Raw genomic sequence first — 20239 nt, forward strand, 5'->3', positions numbered from 1 at the left:
GACTGTCACAGGGTAATGTAAACTGCACAGCACTATAGGATCGGAGACTGTCACAGGGTAATGTAAACTGCACAGCACTATAGGATCTGAGACTGTCACAGGGTAATGTAAACTGCACAGCACTATAGGATCTGAGACTGTCACAGGGTAATGTAAACTGCACAGCACTATAGGATCTAAGACTGTCACAGAGTAATGTAAACTGCACAGCACTAAAGGATCTGAGACTGTCACAGGGTAATGTAAACAGCACAGCACTATAGGATCTGAGACTGTCACAGAGTAATGTAAACTGCACAGCACTATAGGATCTGAGACTGTCACAGGGTAATGTAAACTGCACAGCACTATAGGATCTGAGACTGTCACAGAGTAATGTAAACTGCACAGCACTATAGGATCTGAGACTGTCACAGGGTAATGTAAACTGCACAGCACTACAGGATCTGAGACTGTCACAGGGTAACGTAAACTGCACAACACTATAGGATCTGAGACTGTCACAGAGTAATGTAAACTGCAGAGCACTATAGGATCTGAGACTGTCACAGGGTAATGTAAACTGCACAGCACTATAGGATCTGAGACTGTCACAGGGTAATGTAAACTGCACAGCACTATAGGATCTGAGACTGTCACAGAGTAATGTAAACTGCACAGCACTATAGGATCTGAGACTGTCACAGGGTAATGTAAACTGCACAGCACTATAGGATCTGAGACTGTCACAGGGTAATGTAAACTGCACAGCACTATAGGATCTGAGACTGTCACAGGGTAATGTAAACTGCACAGCACTATAGGATCTGAGGCTGTCACAGGGTAATGTAAACTGCACAACACTATAGGATCTGAGACTGTTACAGGGTAATGTAAACTGCACAGCACTATAGGATCTGAGACTGTCACAGGGTAATGTAAACTGCACAGCACTATAGGATCTGAGACTGTTACAGGGTAATGTAAACTGCACAGCACTATAGGATCTGAGACTGTCACAGGGTAATGTAAACTGCAGAGCACTATAGGATCTGAGACTGTCACAGGGTAATGTAAACTGCACAGCACTATAGGATCTGAGACTGTCACAGAGTAATGTAAACTGCACAGCACTATAGGATCTGAGACTGTCACAGGGTAATGTAAACTGCACAGCACTATAGGATCTGAGACTGTCACAGGGTAATGTAAACTGCACAGCACTATAGGATCTGAGACTGTCACAGGGTAATGTAAACTGCACAGCACTATAGGATCTGAGACTGTCACAGAGTAATGTAAACTGCACAGCACTATAGGATCTGAGACTGTCACAGGGTAATGTAAACTGCACAGCACTATAGGATCTGAGACTGTCACAGGGTAATGTAAACTGCACAGCACTATAGGATCTGAGACTGTCACAGGGTAATGTAAACTGCACAGCACTATAGGATCTGAGGCTGTCACAGGGTAATGTAAACTGCACAACACTATAGGATCTGAGACTGTTACAGGGTAATGTAAACTGCACAGCACTATAGGATCTGAGACTGTCACAGGGTAATGTAAACTGCACAGCACTATAGGATCTGAGACTGTTACAGGGTAATGTAAACTGCACAGCACTATAGGATCTGAGACTGTTACAGGGTAATGTAAACTGCACAGCACTATAGGATCTGAGACTGTCACAGGGTAATGTAAACTGCACAGCACTATAGGATCTGAGACTGTCACAGGGTAATGTAAACTGCACAGCACTATAGGATCTGAGGCTGTCACAGGGTAATGTAAACTGCACAACACTATAGGATCTGAGACTGTTACAGGGTAATGTAAACTGCAGAGCACTATAGGATCTGAGACTGTCACAGGGTAATGTAAACTGCACAGCACTATAGGATCTGAGACTGTTACAGGGTAATGTAAACTGCACAGCACTATAGGATCTGAGACTGTCACAGGGTAATGTAAACTGCAGAGCACTATAGGATCTGAGACTGTCACAGGGTAATGTAAACTGCACAGCACTATAGGATCTGAGACTGTCACAGAGTAATGTAAACTGCACAGCACTATAGGATCTGAGACTGTCACAGGGTAATGTAAACTGCACAGCACTATAGGATCTGAGACTGTCACAGGGTAATGTAAACTGCACAGCACTATAGGATCTGAGACTGTCACAGGGTAATGTAAACTGCACAGCACTATAGGATCTGAGACTATCACAGAGTAATGTAAACTGCACAGCACTATAGGATCTGAGACTGTCACAGAGTAATGTAAACTAAACAGCACTGTAGGATCTGAGACTGTCACAGGGTAATGTAAACGGCAAAGCACTGTAGGATCTGAGGCTTGTCACAGGGTAATGTAAACTGCACAGCACTGTAGGCTCTGAGACTGTCACAGGGTAATGTAAACTGCACAGCACTATAGGATCTGAGACTGTCACAGGGTAATGTAAACTGCACAGCACTATAGGATCTGAGACTGTCACAGAGTAATGTAATCTGCACAGCACTATAGGATCTGAGACTGTCACAGGGTAATGTAAACTGTACAGCACTGTAGGCTCTGAGACTGTAACTGGGTAATGTAAACTGCACAGTACTGTAGGATCTGAGACTGTCACAGAGTAATGTAAACTTAACAGCACTGTAGGATCTGAGACTGTCACAGGGCAATGTAAACGGCAAAGCACTGTAGGATCTGAGGCTTGTCACAGGGTAATGTAAACTGCACAGCACTATAGGATCTTAGACTGTCACAGGGTAATGTAAACTGCACAGCACTATAGGATCAGAGACTTGTCACAGGGTAATGTAAACTGCACAGCACTGTAGGCTCTGAGACTGTTACTGGGTAATGTAAACTGCACAGCACTATAGGATCAGAGACTTGTCACAGGGTAATGTAAACTGCACAGTACTGTAGGATCTGAGACTGTCACAGGGTAAGCACTATAGGATCAATGCTTTAAATGCAAGACTTCCTTGTATGGCTACTAAGTTTGCACACTTATCATGAGCTGCAAATTACCTACCAGACATTATATGTTGTAATGAGGCTATCTCCTCTTGGTATTTATTGTGTAATGATTCCAGCTCCTCTTTCTGAGAGCTTTCTGATAAAGCTGCAGCAGCTCTATATCCATCACTCTCAGCAATAACTTGATTGAGTTCAGTTTTTAGCTTTCTTGCTTCCTCTTCAGTTGCCTTAAGCTTTGCCTTTTCTTTTGCAAGTTCATCTGGAGGGTAATAAAATAATAATAAGAAAAAGTATTAATTTAATTTTGACAAATTTTGAGCTTTTCCCTTTTAGACACAACAGTTTAGTCAAAACCTTTTGGAACTTCTTTTGGGCAAATTTTCAATGTTCTGTGACAGTTATTTTGGAAGGCCACTTGTACTGTTTGAAAGTGATAAAAGTGAATAAATCTGCTGACATAAAGCTGGCCAGCAAATGAGCGATTGGCTGATCATAACTTTCAAGAACAATTTTATATACCCTGCAAGATTACAGGGAATCCACTGGTGATAGTCATCGTAGTCTAGTCTCGTGAAATCTTTGTATGTGGAAAATGGTTGGAATAACTTTCAAACTGTTGCCATGGCAAGTACAGTCCCCTGTCCTATTGACTGTATCATTCATGACCAACTGTAAATTGTAGCTTACAGATACTTCTGGATGTGTCCAGACCAAGTGACTTACCCCTCATTTCTCGTTGACTCGGTGGAAAACAAAGTTATAATACTTTGCCCATCTGCTCTTTTCCAATGTAATAATTATCAATGCTTTCCTAACATGTCAGTCAATACATGTATTTTAATCCTGATCCCCAATAGAGGTGGAGGGGGGGGGGGGGGCATCAGAGCAGAGGGGCTTATTACAAAATCTAGCTTTTGATGGGAGGAGACAGGGACTTTTCAGAGAGGGTAAGATGGTGGTGATGTGGCTTTTAATTATTTCTTACTAGAGATTTTATTTGTCCTGAACAGTACTATGCATCCCAGCAGACTGCGGCAACCCTGAGTTTTTTTTGGCCATCTCCTGCAGTTCAAATTTGATCACGGGATCACTATTTTTGCCATCTGTGAGTGCTACAGAGTGTACCTAGTGATCGTGTTTTAGTGTACCATTTTATCAGCTTTTGAAGTGAGAACAGGCAAAGAAAATGATAGATGTGGCTAAATGAAATTTAGGCTAAGTTAAGCTCGAAACAATGCGGGTCAGCAGTCTTCCCTCACAGTGGTCACAGGGGTGGCCCAGGAGTTCTAGCAGGGACATGCTGTGACGCTTTCATGCAGTTGTTTTCGTCGCTTTGCTCGCTCAAAGGTCATTCCCTGTTTGCATTTGCTCGGCTGCAGTTAGCTGTTTGTCTGCTGCTGTGATTTTGCTCCCGCTCCCTCCCTCCCTTCTCTATGGTAAGTTTTAGGTAAGTATTCCACTGATTTATTCAGTGTGACGGTGCCGGGTGGTGGCCGTTCGCAGGGTTGCCATGGATACCTCCTTGCCGCCAAATTTCAGCCTGGCTCCACCACCTTTAGGCACCTGTTCTCAAGCTCATCTATTGATGATGAGTTTAATCTCAGCTCAGGGCAGAAACTCGCGTGCCAAGATGCTCTTAGGACAAGAGCTAAAAATACCTACTTTGACATGCCACCAGTGAAAAATGATTTAAATGAAAACTTTCCCGTTTGTTGAAAACTTTACAGTCACAGATCAAAAAATATTTATACCAGAAGCTTATTCACTGTATTAATTATGAAAACCTTATAATGGAAGTATGAATGAAAACTTCTTTCTTGTTGTTCTGCCATCAAAATACACCAGTGCCACGAAAATGAAAATTAAGCTAGATGTGTACAAAACATTTCTGTTTAATAATTCCAATGAGAGGGTTTTAGTTCTCTTTTTTACTTATCTGACATATGTCACAAATAAAACGAGAGATTCTAGAGGTAAACAAACAAAACAGAGTCTGAGTTCTCTCTGTGACAAACAATAACAAACAACACTATTGAGGACTCTTGAATGCTGAAGTGCTTGACGGAGGCAGAAGGTAATCAAGGGAGCTATCTGCAATGTCAGTTGGGAATTTCTCAAGAGACATCTACTTGCACTCGGTATTGCTTCAGCTATACTTCCAGCTACTCCCAGCTTCTCAAATCTTTGCATGTTTGGATGGCAAGCTTGAAGGACTTTGCTGGTCAAGCAGTGCTGGGCTTTCTGCATCCCATATGGTGCAATTTTAATTAGCAGCATTGTCAATCATTGGAGAATGTGACTGAAATACTCTTAGTATAATCTGCTTGAAATTCGCATTTTCCACAGGTGTTGCACATCTGAACAATTCTCTTATACTCATATCCTTACTGCGGAGTTCCACCAATGTTTTTTCGTCATCTACGTACTCCACCTTGAAATCAGTAGTCATACTTCTAAAACAACTTGGACAAACTTAGCACACTTTGGCTAACAGCGAGTGATTGTTCATTTGAACAACTTCTTCTGGTGAAAGATAGGCAATGACATTGCAATCTTCGCATCTAATTTTGAGTTGGTATACCGCCACAGATATTCTAAAGGAACTAAGGTAATCTTTAATTTCTATCCAAAACATGCTTTAGTGAAAAGAAACGTCGCTCTGCCTTCAATCTTGACCATGTGGTACACCAAAACGTGATCACATGGTACACAAAACAGTGATCCGTGATCAAAATTTGAACTGCAGCAGACGGGGTTGCCGCGGTCCACTGGGATGCATAGTTCTTGCATATTGGTAGTTGTCAACAATCCACCTATCCCAGAACAAGACTCAAAGGCTGCAAAAACTGACTCTGCCCAGAGGGATGCCATGTGTGGAGTGATAGAAGGAGAGGGAGATCCAAAGGTAAACCACATTGGGTCAAAACCAGTATTGAAGTACATCACACTCAAGTGTATTCTTATGACATAAGAAAAAGCCTCATCAATTTGTCTGAGCTTAGTTTGTCTTATCGCAAGTTGTAGAATATAATATTGAAAGAAAGGCAGAGACACAGATACATACAGCTATTTCACTTAGCTCAAATATCAATCGACTAAACGTTGCATAATTGGCCTTTAATTGTAAGCAAACTATATATATCTTCACTAAAAAGAAAACTGTACACAAAGGTATTGAGTAACTTCTCACCTTCCCTTGCCATGTAAAGCTCTTTAAACTTTGCTCTCCTCTGTCCGAATTCAATTTCGCTCTGTTCTTTATTTTTTAAAAGCTGCTTTTCTCGTCGTCTCAGATCTAGGATTGTTTTTCTTAGGACTGACACGTCTGCAAACATAACAAGCCACAGTGTCAGCATACATTTGCATCACAAAAACAACCACAACTTCTTTAATATTGAAACTGAGATACAAGTTTACCGTCAGGAAGATCCTCTGCATTGATTTGTGGCTCCGCCATAACTCTTCTCGATTATTTATAAATACAAGGCCGCCATCTTGCTTCCGATAGCCTCGGTTCCGATCTGACCTCGTTTTTATGTTTGTTGTTTGTAGGGCTTTATCCTGGGGCCTGGGGATAAGAGCCCAGTCCCCATTGAACAGAGGGACATCAAGGGATGTCAAGGGACAGGAAGACAGGAAGTCTGGGCCGTACCGTAAATACTGAACGTAATTTTCCAGCTGGGATAAACAAAAGCAAGCTACTCAACCAGAACTGAGTGAAGTGAGAAAGAGCAAACGGTTCATGAGTCAGCTTATCTTTTGTACACGTTCCCCAACGTAATATTGTACATGGTAAACATCTACAATTTGGATCGGTGCGTTTCACCATTCACCCGGGCCATTCACCCGCATCAAAATCAACAAAATTCACTTGGTAATTCTTTTTAACATCTTTTATTGTCTTAGATAATTTTGGATAATTTCTGTTATCATATAACTTCAGTAAGGTTTGAGCTTCAGTTACTCTACTCTACCAAACCAACTGTGTTTCGTCGATATTTTTCAGCATGATTTTTTCAGTGACAAAAATTAAAGGCGTTAGTTTTCATTTCAGTTCACAGTGCCTAAACATTGCTTGTTTAAAATGTTTATAAGCTTAAAAAGTCTCAATATTGACATAGAGTTCTGAATGCTATGAAAATTTCATTTAACCTTGAACAAGGCTAGTAGGACCAATTTCAATGTAGACAAAAGAATATTAAAATATGAGGGTTTTTTTGCATTTAAGGTCTGTGGATTATGAAACCTTAGATATGATTCAACAAGGTTTGTGAAACTGAAAAGAATATTCATCATTATTTTGTTTCATCCACTTAAAACTCAAAATGCTTTCAAAGTGGCTCCACAAAAAAAATTAGGCCAAGGTTCAAACATGGAACTTTTCATATGCATGTCATGCTGTTTCATGTGTCAGCTTCTGAAAAATCCAGCATATCTGTCTTCAGATTATCTGAATGTTTCCTAAAGATGTTGAAAGTATGACAAAGGAAAGAGTTTCAGTGATTTCATGAGTATGATAATTGTCAGAGTATATGTGGTCTTCCAGTAGCTGAAGGGTGTAGCAAAAGGCGCAAAGGGGGTCCATCCTGCACTAAATGAGATAAACAGAATGCCACAATCAGTGCACAAATGCAATCATTGATTAGTTTTTAAGTAATTGGTGAGTCTGCTTTGTAAAAAGCATTAAGATGTAATTTGTTAGATGCCCTTATTATTATTATTATTATTATTATTATTATTATCATTAATATTATTATGTTATGTTAATATGGATGTAAAAATAATAAATTCAATAATCTAGAATGAGCCAACTGAATAGGCCACTTGACTACAACTTCCAGAATCCATATCATTTCCTTTTCCAATTAAAATTTTGTATATTTGTCTGAGGGGAGTAAATGACAATAGCTCTAATTAATATGACAAAACAAAATACTAAAGGATCCTGGAAGTTGTAATAAAACTATGTCATAATAATTATTTGTCCTATTGGACAGTTTCTGGGCAGTGAGGTGACAGGTACCCTTACACTTGGCTGGCTGACAAAGGCTTCTCTCTGATGTGTTTTTTAAAGGAAGATATGTATGATTAAATATGACACAACAGTTGCTTGATACTACACAGTATGTGCACTTAGTTCTTGTATCAATCAATCTAAATTATTGTTCCAAACATCAATCTTTTCATGAACTTAATTGGAAGTTTGAGGTTTAAACTGTGCCTAGATAAAGCTATTCAATCACAAATTTAACTATAATAATAATAATAATAATAATTTATTATTAGAAGAGAGAAAACACAGAGTCACAAATGAATCCATCCAATTTTTATTTTGATTTTGTGTTGGTACAAATGAGAGAAGAAAGTGATTGATGAAGTTTATTACTGGTAAATATATTTTATGCATATAAACCTACATAAGTATTAATCTCTTGTGTTTCAGGTGAATTAGAAACAGCAAGATGTGTATCTTGTTCCTGTACTTTTGTGACAAACCAAGTGATGATGGATACCGTCTTATCATTGCCTCAAACCGGGATGAACATTATTTCAGACCTACAGCTAGTGCCAAGTTTTGGGACAAATATCCCAACATAATTGCAGGTGAAATGAGGTCAAACAACGATTAATTGTAGGCTTGTGACCACTATTACATCTATAAACATGACAATGAATAAATTTAGATCTATGAGAGCATCTGGCTGATTAAAACTTGAGTGCTAATGAAGCATCGTGTGCAAATTTTATCATAGCATTACAATGCTTACAAAGTATAGGCAAACTTCTTCAAGTTAATTTATGCAAGGAAATGCCTTTATCAACTTTCAAACCTAATAAAATAAATTATTTCAGTTCATGAATAATACACTGAAGTTAATTTTGAGCAAATATATTTTGTACAGGGATGGATCTGGAGCCTGGAAAGGAGGGTGGCACATGGTTTGGACTTAACAAAGATGGGAAATTTGCAGCCATCACAAACTATAGACAGGGAGCAAAGTTCATTAATGCAAATGCAGTTGGAAGAGGTTTTCTTGTACCGGACTTTCTCGAGGGAGATGGTAATGTGTCAGAGTACCTGCAGGGTGTAAGAGGCAAAGCTGACCAGTACAATGGATTCAATCTGTTGGTGGGCAAATTATCACTAACTGGTGACTCCAAAGTAGGATGGTACTGCAACATCGAAGAGAAGGAGGTCAAGATGTTGAGCCCGGGAATTCATGTTTTGTCAAATAAAGTGCTGAATTGTTCCTGGCCCAAGATGGTGTATGGTAGGCAAAGATTTGACAGCATATTGGATGAAACCTGCACTAAACAAGAGCTTATTGATAAGCTCATGGGACTGCTGAGGGTGCGGCAAAGGTTGGTTAACTTCAGATAATTTTGGTGTTTATCTTTGTGTGGAAGAGAATATGACAAACCAATGTTACATAAAATATATTGTTTAATTTAGTCCATTAGAAAGTAAAAAACGATAGAACATGTTACTATTGTAAATTTTAAACCCCATAATTGGGTATTTAAATCGGAACAAATTTTTTATAAGAGGGGGTGAATAGGTTTGCGGATTAGCAGATATGGCCAAAGACTCTCAACACTATGCTATCATATGTCAGGTTATTTTAAGTAACAAGCAGTGCTGAGCACAAAATGTTAAAAAATGAGGGTCACACAATAATAATATTGTGATCCATTCTTATTTATTTTTTTGTTATGTTTATGACAAGTGGGGATTAAATATATTACAATACATTGAACACTGAATTTACAGTGAGTGTGACAGCAGCTAACAGTTGAAATTCTGCTTGTGTACACAACTACTGTAAATGGACATCACTAAATTGAAGTTGCAGCAATTTCTCCACAAAATCAAAAGCTCATGACAATATCTTGTTGAAAACTGAGATAAATTTCTTTGTCTGTGCAGATCCTTCAGCTGTGGAGATGAAAAAAGTTTTATTGGTTACCAAGATGAAGGGGTTGACATGAATTATGTCAATGCATGCCGATCAATCTTTGTGAACTATAAAGAGATGAAATATGGAACAAGGTAAATATTTCAATTTTTAAATACTTTGAAAGAAGAAAAATAAGCAACAATATGTAACGTTTTAACATTTCTCAGACTAATGTATCATTGTTGCCTGTTCTTTCCTGTTGACATCTGGGTGTAAGGGATTCACCTGAGGGTACAGATCGTAGGTAATCAAGTGATTGATAGTGCTTTGTGTAGGACATGCACACCCCAGGAAGGTTATTTTCTTAACTTACACGTGTCAGGGTTTTCAGGAATTCTTCCAATGTCACACAACTTTTATTAAGAAAGATGAGGTCCCTTGATGCAAGTGGTCTATTTTCAGAACACATACAGTTCTATTAGTGGATGCCAAGGGCCATGCTACATACGTTGAGAGTACTATGGAGGATAATGCTACAGACCCAGACCAAGCCAAGTGGGGACTGAGTACTTATGAGTTTGATATTCAGGACACTGATGTCTGCACTGCAGAGACAGCAGCTAAAGAGAATGTACAATTAAATGGATCAATAGAAAAGTGCAAAGATCATGACTCTACTGAAAGGAAATGTGGACACAAAAACCAACCAAAGAAGAGATCTTTAATTAACAGAACAAGCTCACCAGAGGAACCAGCCTCAAAGGTCTCTGCAAAGGAGTGAAATCTATTTTCTGGTTTATTGAAAATTGTTAGAGTGTATTTTACAGGTGTCGGATGTCTTGAATTTTACAATAATTGTAAAATTATTAATTATTATTTTTCAAAGAAATATACAGTCTCACAAAACATTATTTTATAATTTCCTTATTTAATTAATATTTAATGTGAAAAATATGACTTTCCAACAAGAAATACTATCTTTTAATTTCTGTTCTGGGTATGAAGTTGTAAAGGACAACAGTTAATTTTGGATATCATATTTTACTGTTTTATTTCAGTATGTGATTTGGAAATACCATATTTGATGTTTTATTTTTGTTAAAAGAGAAACAACAATTTTCTTATGTAACTATTCTTGAATTCTAAACATAAAGAAAATAAAATTAACGTTAACATGAATAGTTTACTTTGAAGATCAAATTCCTGTTTGATGCCACCACAAATGAATTTTTGTTTTCGACTTACACAAGTTTGATCAATGCACCATGTTTTAAAACAGACCATAAGCAGCCTTTCACATGTAGCACATTATTCTTGCCAATCACGTAACTTGAAATGACGTTTGAACATGCCATTTTAAGTTAATAATTTTAATGAAAAAATACAACCATTATATCCCCAACGTATAGAGGTGGGTAATCAATGTTTAGAGTGGTTTTCAATAATATTGAGTTGTGAAAGTCATTGACCTTTCCTTTGGTTTGGTGTACTGCATCATGTGATTGGTTAGCAAAACTTGTACCACTTTCTCAACCAATGAGAATTAACACCAATGACTTTCTGGTATGCATTTCTTCACACTTTAGTTTGTTTAGAGTGGTTTTCAATCAAGTGGTGAACAAAATTGGCATTTGCTTTGGTTTTCCTTTACTGCTTCCTATGATTGGTTAGTAAAACTCATGCCACTTTCTTAACCAATGGGAATAAAACTATAAAAACCAATCACGACTTGCTTGAACACATTTTTCAACGATGTGGGTTTCAATCGAGTGGTTAAAGTAGTTGGCATTTGCTTTACTACTTCCTGTGATTGGTAAAACTCATGCCACTTTCATCTCCTGAAAGGGACTATAAAGTGAAAAAAAAAAAAAGTTTACTTTATGTGAAAGGCCTTTTAAAATGAGGAAGAAATAATCATGATTGTTTGTAGAGTATAAAGCAACATAAGGACCACAAAATTGTTTCCATAATATTGATATTTATTTGTGAGTCTATTACATAATAAAAATCAAACTTGCAATAATTTATTTCATAGTAAATGAAAATAAAATCTGGGTTAAAAATATACTTCTGAGGGTTAATATCTGCACCATCAACAAGAGTTAGGTAATTTATGTTTAAATGCCGTACTCTGATTGGTTGAGAGAAGCTTATACATCTTTGATATGGAGGTTTAAATATGATTTTCTGCGGGTTGTTTTGTAATAAAACATCTTTGTCTCTCTAAAGCTGCTGTTACACTGGGCAATTTTTCTTGCAACTCATCTTGCATTCTTGTTGAGCCGTTGTGACACAGTTGCATGGATCATTGCATAGTGTAACATAACCTGAAATTAATGTGTCTCGCTACGTTTATGTTGCAGTCGCCATTGTAGGAAGTAGAATTGACTTCTACTTCTGGCAACGGTTGCCGCAACAAAAAAAGTGCAAGGCATGTTCATTTCAGGGCATGTCACACCAGGCAATGATTTGTGCAGCTTGTGTCACAACAAAATTGTGAGAAAAGTTGCAAGAAAATTGCCTACTGTAACAGCGCCTAAAGGAAACAACAAAATATGGAGAACTTCAAGCAGCTGTGGAAACATGCTATTGTATGGCTTGTTCTCATGTGTCCCTACCTCAATGACAACTTGGAAAAATGTTTGTTATTTCTTATTTGAAAACTGATAAATATTAAAGTGAAGTAAATATTAAGTAGGTTCATGAGTATATTAATGCAGCAATGCAAGATATACTGGGGTTGCTAAATGGTTCTACTGAAAACTGAACAGTCTCACAAAATTTAGGCAGTCTCTGATGAATATCAAATTTTGTAGGTTGTGTCACAGACTCAGAATCTCATCTTCTCAGCTTGCTAGCTTTTTGTACAATGAATGTACTTGATGCTGTAGTTTATACAGTGTCTATTTCTGCATTTAAAACCTGGGTCTTGGCAACTTGGGTAAGTCTCATATTTACCATTTAACGCCCCTACTATCAATAACAAGCATACATACAAGTGAATGTTCACTTTTAAAATTATAATACCTAATTTGATATAATCATAATAATTATAGTTTACTGATAACACATTAAACTTTTAACCTTTTCATTTTCTTCTTACAAAGGACAACTTTTCATTTTCTTCTTACAAAGGACTACTGGTAGTTAAAAATGAAGCTGTAAAGTGATACAAAAAGAATGATGGTGGAAGGCCAAAAGCTCAGTATTGATATTAATGCCTTTTATTTTGCAGCATATCCATCCCTTGTTTATATTAACATGACTGAGTGCTCAACACCTTTCCGTTTTTTTTTCTATCTTTACAGTGTTTTATAGATTCACAGAAATAAAAAATAAATTCATTTGAAAATAAAAGGCATTATATTTACTAAACAGATTGCTGTTATTTCTACGTAACTGATTGTCAACAAAGTGCTACCGTGATAAGGTACAACCAGCAAAGCTGTGTGCAGCAACAATCAACAGAGCAGGCTGATTTAGATGGTACAACTTTTGCTTACGACTGTCACATTTGATTTCTGCAGTGTGTTCTGCTTGCGTCATACAAAAAAATCATACACAACACATACGACTGTGGTAGGGGTTTTAAATCGTGTTTCAAAATTCTACTACATTTTATGTGTTGTGTGTGACAAGTTGTAAGTTTGATTTAGTTGAAAAAATTTGCATTGTAAGCTTGTTGTCAACATGTGAAATACAACAAAGTTCTACCGCCTAAATTAGACTTTACAGATGAAGTTTGGTTGTTGACTGCTTATTCTCTGCTATTTCAAAGAGTAGAAAATAAACAAATTTCCAGTTAAAAGATATGCTATTAAATGATGTTAGGACAGCAATAAAAAAGGAAAAGGCTGAGTGTGATATGTATACTTGCCATGTTATTAAAAAGGATTTTGTACTATCTAAGATGATGCTATAGTTTTTTTCTATCATGGATTAATATAATAAAATGTCAATTTCAGTGGACAAGTTTATATCATGGTTATGTGGCTGAATGATATATGTACATACTACATGACTATATCTCATCAACAGATAATAAAGTCAAAATAATGTTTTGCTTTATATACTCTATTAGCGGCAGATCATGTGTACTACATTAGGTATTGCCCACTGATATATCGGTCAAAAGTCTGTTGACAGACACACGAACTATCGATCAAGACTTGGTCAATATGTTGAGTGACAGGCGCTCGATATGTGGCTTGTCGAGTGTCAGTGAAGAGTCGGTAGTCTCTCGGTCAGGTGTCGGTGATCTCTTGGTCAAGTGTCGGTTAACTATCGGTCGTGTCAGTGTACCAGCGGTCAGGTATCAGTCGATAGTTGGTCACTACCTATTCACCGCCTATTCTCGTGTAAAGCACATGACAATAATTGTCAGACTTTAATCTTAACTTCTCTCTTAACTACTCTACCCTTGAATATTCCCTCTTCCTCAACAGAATCGATGTCATCCATGATCTGTAACTGAACAGATAACGACAACATTGACTCAATTTGTCATAAAACTGTCCCCACAAAACCGTGCTGCTCCATGCAAATTGGCATGTGACAGTTATTGAGAAGATCGCACGGGCAAGAAACTGCAAAAAACTGGTCACAGCACTTGAAGACATCTTTAAACTTTTAATTTATTAACATTTACAATGTCATTCAATTTTGTTGCAAAGTGGCTTTGCTGTCGTTGAACAGGTCAGTTCAATGTTTGAAGGCAATTTTCTAAAGCTGGGATTTGGTTTTCTCAGAAACTAACGGCCAAAACGCTAACTCGATACTATACTAACGATCGATAAATCGACAACCCATCGACCAGCTATCGACCGATAGTTAACCCATACTCGGTTAAGTAGGGGTGAATTGTTGGTGAAGTATGGGTTAAGTGTCGGTGAAGTGTCAGTGAGATATCAGTGAAGTATCGACATTTCTGATCTAGATATCGAATGACTCGACCGACTATCGACTGATAGGTCGACTGAGATATCGACCGTGGTTGACCGACTATCAACTGATATGTTGACCGAGATATTGACCGCTATATCGACTCGACACTACCTACAGTACACATTTTCCTTAGAGGCTTTAAATTCCAAACTTACAACTATTTAATAACTATTTACAAAACCTCCACAATTTCCCCCTAGGAAAAGGTTTTTAGAACCTTACTAGAAAGATATCACAGAAACTTGATGTTATGATGAAGGTCTTACTTCACAGAAGAAAGCTTTGACATAATGATTATTTATCCAGAGTCACAAAATTTAAGTGATGTGTTCCCTTCCAAAACTGAAAAGTTCATTTGAGTTGTAGTGAACATTTCTCATATGATACTCTATAACATATGTATTAATTAAAATTGCTTTGAAAAATATTCTACACATGTTGGTAATATCTTCCCTTATGACTAACTAATGACTTCTTATTGTCTATATACAATAATGTAGTATTGATAATCTTCCGCAACGGGCTATTTGTACAGTGAAGGACAATTGTCAGCTCCAAGAATTAGAACACTTTAAAGATTCAAATCTTTGTGATTTTTCTTTTCTGCACATCTTGTGCAATGTTGGGTTGTGAATGAGAACGTATTCGTTCTATTTTGGTTTGGCTTCCAAAGGTGTGATATTTTAACATACTCTTGACAAGAATCTGCAGACAAAATGAAAGTAATCATTAATAAAACAAAGCCAAAGTTGTCGAAAGCTGATAGTGGAACATTTTAGATTCAAAGAAATGATAGGTTTTCCTACTAGTATTTTGTTCTCATGTTTTCACACACATTCCAGTGTAGGAAACATTTAGGAACCTGCATATGAGTTGTTATTGTTTGAAGGTGCTAGATTAGCATGACAACAGTGTTGAAATTAGCAAGTGATGTAATGTTCTAAACCTAGAAAAGTAGAGGATTCTGGGATCTCAAAACACATGTGCGAATAAGAAATAATTCGCGAGTTGTTGTTGATGTTGATTAATACAAATAAATCAAAGGAGAAAGTTGAAATCTCATGTTTCATGTTATTGTTGGAGCGATCTGGAGTCAGAATATGTGGTGAAGTTTTGTGTTTATGTTAGAATGATTTGGAGTCCAAACAAAAGTAATGTACACACTTCACAGAATCAGATTTTCCTCCCATACCATGATGCAACAAGAAGCTGTTTCCAGCTTATACTCGGGCCATATTTGCACTGTTTGTTGATTTTTGAACAGTATATTAATAGGACAAGACAGTGAAAACAACAAACTTTAAAACACAACTCTCTTTCATGGTAAATTGCAAGAAAACACCAAAGTGGTGAAAGATGATCCTTACCAAAGTCTTGATTTTTGGAATAGTCTTAACACTATTCTGAATGTCATAATCAGTGACTACAATGTCAGGACAGTTCTCTTCAGTGGATGGCAAAGGACACTTCCCACCACGTGTAACCCAAGGATGCTCCTGTAGTTATAAAAACGTGACCAGACATTACCAAGAACAGCTTAAGGATATCAAATGTAAAGAAAAATCACAAAATTAGAGGTCACTAGTTCCCCCAAAAATTACCTGCATGTCCTTTCATTTGCGTACACAAGTGACAATACGGGTGCACATAAAAGCCTATTTTGTGCCCCATTAAAAGCTTAAAGTTCTAGACCATTAAAATGTTTGTGCTCCTAAATTTCTACAAGTAATGAGAATGTGCCCCTGACATTAATTATTAAATAGGCTCCTATAATGGGTGTACCATTAAAAATTAAATACATCCTTATAACAAGTGTTTGTCATAGAATCACACACTTTCCTCATACTGTGCACTGCTTTCGAGGATGCAAGTGCCCAAGGGTCTTTGGGATGGTTGCAATCTTTGGATTGGTCTACAGAAATGGGTACAATATAGTGCATGTGCCTTCAGAGAAGGACTTTATTTTCATTCATCTGCGTTAATCATTGAATAAAACTAAATGACAAAGAAACTACCAACTATTGCAAGTTTTATTAGCTAAAGTCATTGCAATTAGAGAATGGCTAAGAATACAATTTCACTGTATATTCAGAAGCTGAAAGCTGTACTATGATAAAGTGAGGTGTTTACACAGGGTCACTATGAATGCAAAACTGGACTAGCTTCAGAACAAGTGTCCAATTTGTCCAGACAGCAGAGTTTTGCAAAATGTTAGATTTTTCAATCTTCTTTGCAGTTGTTGATTGGATCACCATGCCACACTTCAGTGATAAGAAGTGTTGTCTGAGGATCCAAAGGATGGCTGCTAAAGAAAATAGTACAATGTACATTTGTCTCATTCTGAGTACTTATCACACAAACCTTGATTCCTTTGACGGTGATTCTTTCATTTGGGTCTTTTGTTAACAGTCGTAGAAGAAGATCTTCTAACTGTGGGTTTAATGGTGGCCTGCAAAGGGATAACAATGCAATTTATCCACTTTGCGTTTGTATAGCAGTACCTTTACTAATAAAAAAAAGTTTGCATTTTTTTATGACCTGGGGCTCCAGAATTTTCCTGGAGATCTGACAAACAGCCTTCAAGAAGCCTTAATTATTTTGATGAGAAATCCAGTGTTGATTGTTGAAGGGTAAGAACTACTCCCTAGTCCATGGCTTTTGCTAGAAGAAACAAAAATCATGCAAAGTTCCCTGCACAAGTGTGGCTTTAATTTTCTTAAGTTTGTTCAGTAGCTTGATGTTTACAAAGAAAGTATGTAATAAGTAACAGAGTAAGCACACTTACTCCTCTGGAAAGGACAGTCTGCCAGAAACACCAAAACATGAAAGGAAAGGAAAAAAATATTAATACCAAAGTTCTCAACATACAGTTTGAAAGGTGACTTTAAATAGCAGAAACCTGTTAATTTGGACATAAAAAGATCAAACAAATCTGGCTATATTAACAAAGTTTTTCTACTTCGTGTATCAGAAAACAAAAACTAAAGGGTGAATTGAAGTGGTAGGCTTCACCCAAATAATTATTATTTGATTATAATTATTATTATTATAACAACATTCAGAAACAAGAACAAATTTTTTTAAACAAATGGAAGTAAATATTATTACTCTTCAGTTCTGATCTTTTCATAGAGGCCCATCCTGTTTACATCATCAAATGGAACCTGAAAAGAAAACACATATTAAAAAACTGTTCTTGCTTGTCTTGAAATGATGGGTAAAAATTACATTAACGCATTGCTTGCTGTCTCTGTTCAAAACAAACAACATGAAAATGCATTAATTGGTATGAGGTTAGCTCTCTCTAAGATGGACACCATAAAGAACAGGTTTGTCTGCCATAAGGAACATTTAGTTTCAGACACACATGTGAAGACTGGCCTTGCCAGCACTGATAACTACCTTGCCAAATATAAAGCAATAGAGAGTGACTCCTAAGGCCCATATGTCAGCTGCCTTTCCACTGTACTTGTCACGTGAATCTGACACAAGATCAGAAGTTGGAGAAATTAATCATTTTTACTACAAAATATTATGTAGTAACAAGTAACAATTTATATTTTCTAGTAATAATCATTGAAAAAAAGCAGTAACAATTTGGTTTAATTTAAAACACGCATGTGCTTGTTTAGAACTACAGCACTTGTACAGAGCCAAATGATTGTTGAAAATCCCCAAACAATATGCTGATAACATGTTAATTATTTTAAAAGGCAAAGTCCTTTGAAACAACAGATTTAAAAAAGTTAAACAAAGTCTCTAATAATAATAATAATAATAATAATAATAATAATAATAATAATAACAATAACAATAACAATAACAATAACAATTATTATAATAATAATAATAATAATAATAATAATAATAATAATAATAATAATAATAATAATAATAATAATTTATATTGCGGTTTTTAACATGCAATGATCAAAAGCACATTACATTCTATTCTTACTTTGAAGTGATTCTGGAGCCATAAAAGCTGGAGATCCAGCAGTTTTATTTAAGAGTGCATCATCTCCTTCAAACACATCAGCGACACCAAAATCAGCAATCTGTTATAAACACAAGTGAAAAATTATTATGGAAACTGTCAACCACTGAGGATGTTAATAACAAGCTAATGAAAGTCAGAACGAGCTGTGGTAAAATTCAAACAAGCAAACATTACCTTGTTATCTATTAAGAGGATGCTATGGGGAGAATTCTTACCTTGATATGACCATCCTCGCCCAGTAGAAGATTTGATGGCTTTATATCCCTATGAACAATTTTCTGATAGTGTACTGTAATACAAAGAAAGAAAGAAAGAAAGAAAGAAAGAAAGAAAGAAAGAAAGAAAGACAAATGGATACACAGCCTAATAGTTATAACAATATTCTTAATGTATTGTTACATCTGAACTTGGATTCGTCATGCACAACTACTGGGTTGTGAGTCAGTGACCCCATAAAAAATGAGCAAACAATTACGTAGCTCACCTGGAGGGTCCTGACAGCTCAGTCATAAGTTTCTTCTCCTACGATAGTATTATCTTTCATGCATCATGTACCTAGATTATACCTGATTTCAAACAAGGTCTCAGACTTACAGTATTCAATTCCTAAGACAACATCTATGAAGTATTTCCTGGAATCTTGCTCAGACAGAGGTTTACCAGGCACCTCCATCACCTCCCTGGATTGAAAAAGCAACATTTATGCAACCATAAGGAAAAGGATAAAATCATGTAGTAAGATGTAAGACAAAAGAACACCACTCAGCTGAAAATGAAATGTCCAAGAAATTGCATTGCTATTGATACTTACCCTCTGTCCATAAGCTCAAACACTAAGGATAAACAAACAAATAGTTACTGAATGATGAAAATAATATTTACAATTCAAGTCACATAATATAGATCTTGTCGACTGAGGAGGCTCTCACATGTACCTGGTTCAACCCTCTTAACACTTTGCCAGGCACCAGTGATAATTAATATTTAACATTTGCCTCAGATGTGGGAAGCACTGTGAGGGTAAACTGTTACTCTTGAAAATAAAGGCAATGAATTATCTGAGAATTTTTAACAGCAGCAAGAGCAAGAAAAACAGCATAATGGTAAAACTCTGTATAACTGTACATACCAAGATAAAGATTATCTTCAGATGGATCATCTAAAACCTGACAAGGAAGGTTAAATATGCATATGAGGAACAAGAACAGGTGCCATATGTCCATGGTATACTTGACAGAAAAAGCATTAAAAAGAACAGATCTCTCTTAAATTTTAAGAGTTTCCCTGCTACTCAAGCCAGTGTCCAAATACAGAACATGACAAGTTAGGATGAAGAAAAAAGATCATTTGCGGCCAAAGGGGACTTTTGTCCAGGACGGGAGTAGGTAAAACTTAAAATATTCGCTACAGTGCAACAGCT

At 36.7% G+C, this 20239-nt stretch overlaps 3 protein-coding genes across 8 annotated transcripts in view; 1 reads left to right on the top strand and 2 right to left on the bottom strand.

Moving 5' to 3' along the window:
• Positions 1-6554, bottom strand: part of LOC146452892 (rab GTPase-binding effector protein 1-like) — a 29593-nt gene extending 23039 nt beyond the window's left edge. The window contains exons 1-3 of the mRNA XM_085097472.1: positions 6394-6554; positions 6167-6301; positions 3032-3235 (exon numbers count right to left, since the gene is read on the bottom strand). Coding sequence (XP_084953598.1) covers positions 3032-3235; positions 6167-6301; positions 6394-6433 — 379 coding nt within the window. The 5' untranslated portion in view covers positions 6434-6554. The remainder of the gene's footprint in view (positions 1-3031; positions 3236-6166; positions 6302-6393) is intronic.
• Positions 6555-6611: 57 nt separating this feature from the next.
• Positions 6612-13721, top strand: LOC146452894 (transport and Golgi organization protein 2 homolog). 4 transcript variants are annotated; one of them, XM_085097477.1, is made up of 5 exons: positions 6612-6850; positions 8420-8580; positions 8880-9339; positions 9905-10027; positions 10338-13721. In XM_085097477.1, the coding sequence occupies exons 2-5, from the start codon at positions 8439-8441 to the stop codon at positions 10654-10656; spliced, it is 1044 nt and encodes a 347-aa protein (XP_084953603.1). In that variant the 5' UTR covers positions 6612-6850; positions 8420-8438; the 3' UTR covers positions 10657-13721. The 4 variants fall into 4 exon arrangements, with proteins under 4 accessions (XP_084953603.1, XP_084953604.1, XP_084953605.1 ...); XM_085097478.1 differs by having other exon boundaries at positions 8429-8580; XM_085097479.1 differs by having other exon boundaries at positions 6622-6753.
• LOC146452895 (calcium/calmodulin-dependent protein kinase kinase 1-like) overlaps positions 11834-20239 on the bottom strand; it is a 30923-nt gene continuing 22517 nt past the window's right edge. For all 3 annotated transcript variants that reach the window (XM_085097475.1, XM_085097476.1, XM_085097474.1), the window contains 11 exons: positions 19949-19985; positions 19631-19652; positions 19414-19499; positions 19035-19108; positions 18778-18877; positions 18222-18301; positions 17928-17983; positions 17605-17622; positions 17181-17268; positions 16187-16315; positions 11834-15524 (listed from right to left, as the gene is read on the bottom strand). In XM_085097475.1, the coding sequence (XP_084953601.1) occupies positions 15399-15524; positions 16187-16315; positions 17181-17268; positions 17605-17622; positions 17928-17983; positions 18222-18301; positions 18778-18877; positions 19035-19108; positions 19414-19499; positions 19631-19652; positions 19949-19985 (816 nt within the window). In that variant the 3' untranslated portion in view covers positions 11834-15398. The remainder of the gene's footprint in view (positions 15525-16186; positions 16316-17180; positions 17269-17604; positions 17623-17927; positions 17984-18221; positions 18302-18777; positions 18878-19034; positions 19109-19413; positions 19500-19630; positions 19653-19948; positions 19986-20239) is intronic.

Source organism: Pavona decussata, unplaced genomic scaffold (assembly GCF_977016875.1).
Source record: "Pavona decussata unplaced genomic scaffold, jaPavDecu1.1 SCAFFOLD_366, whole genome shotgun sequence".
Taxonomy (NCBI): Eukaryota; Metazoa; Cnidaria; class Anthozoa; order Scleractinia; family Agariciidae; genus Pavona; species Pavona decussata.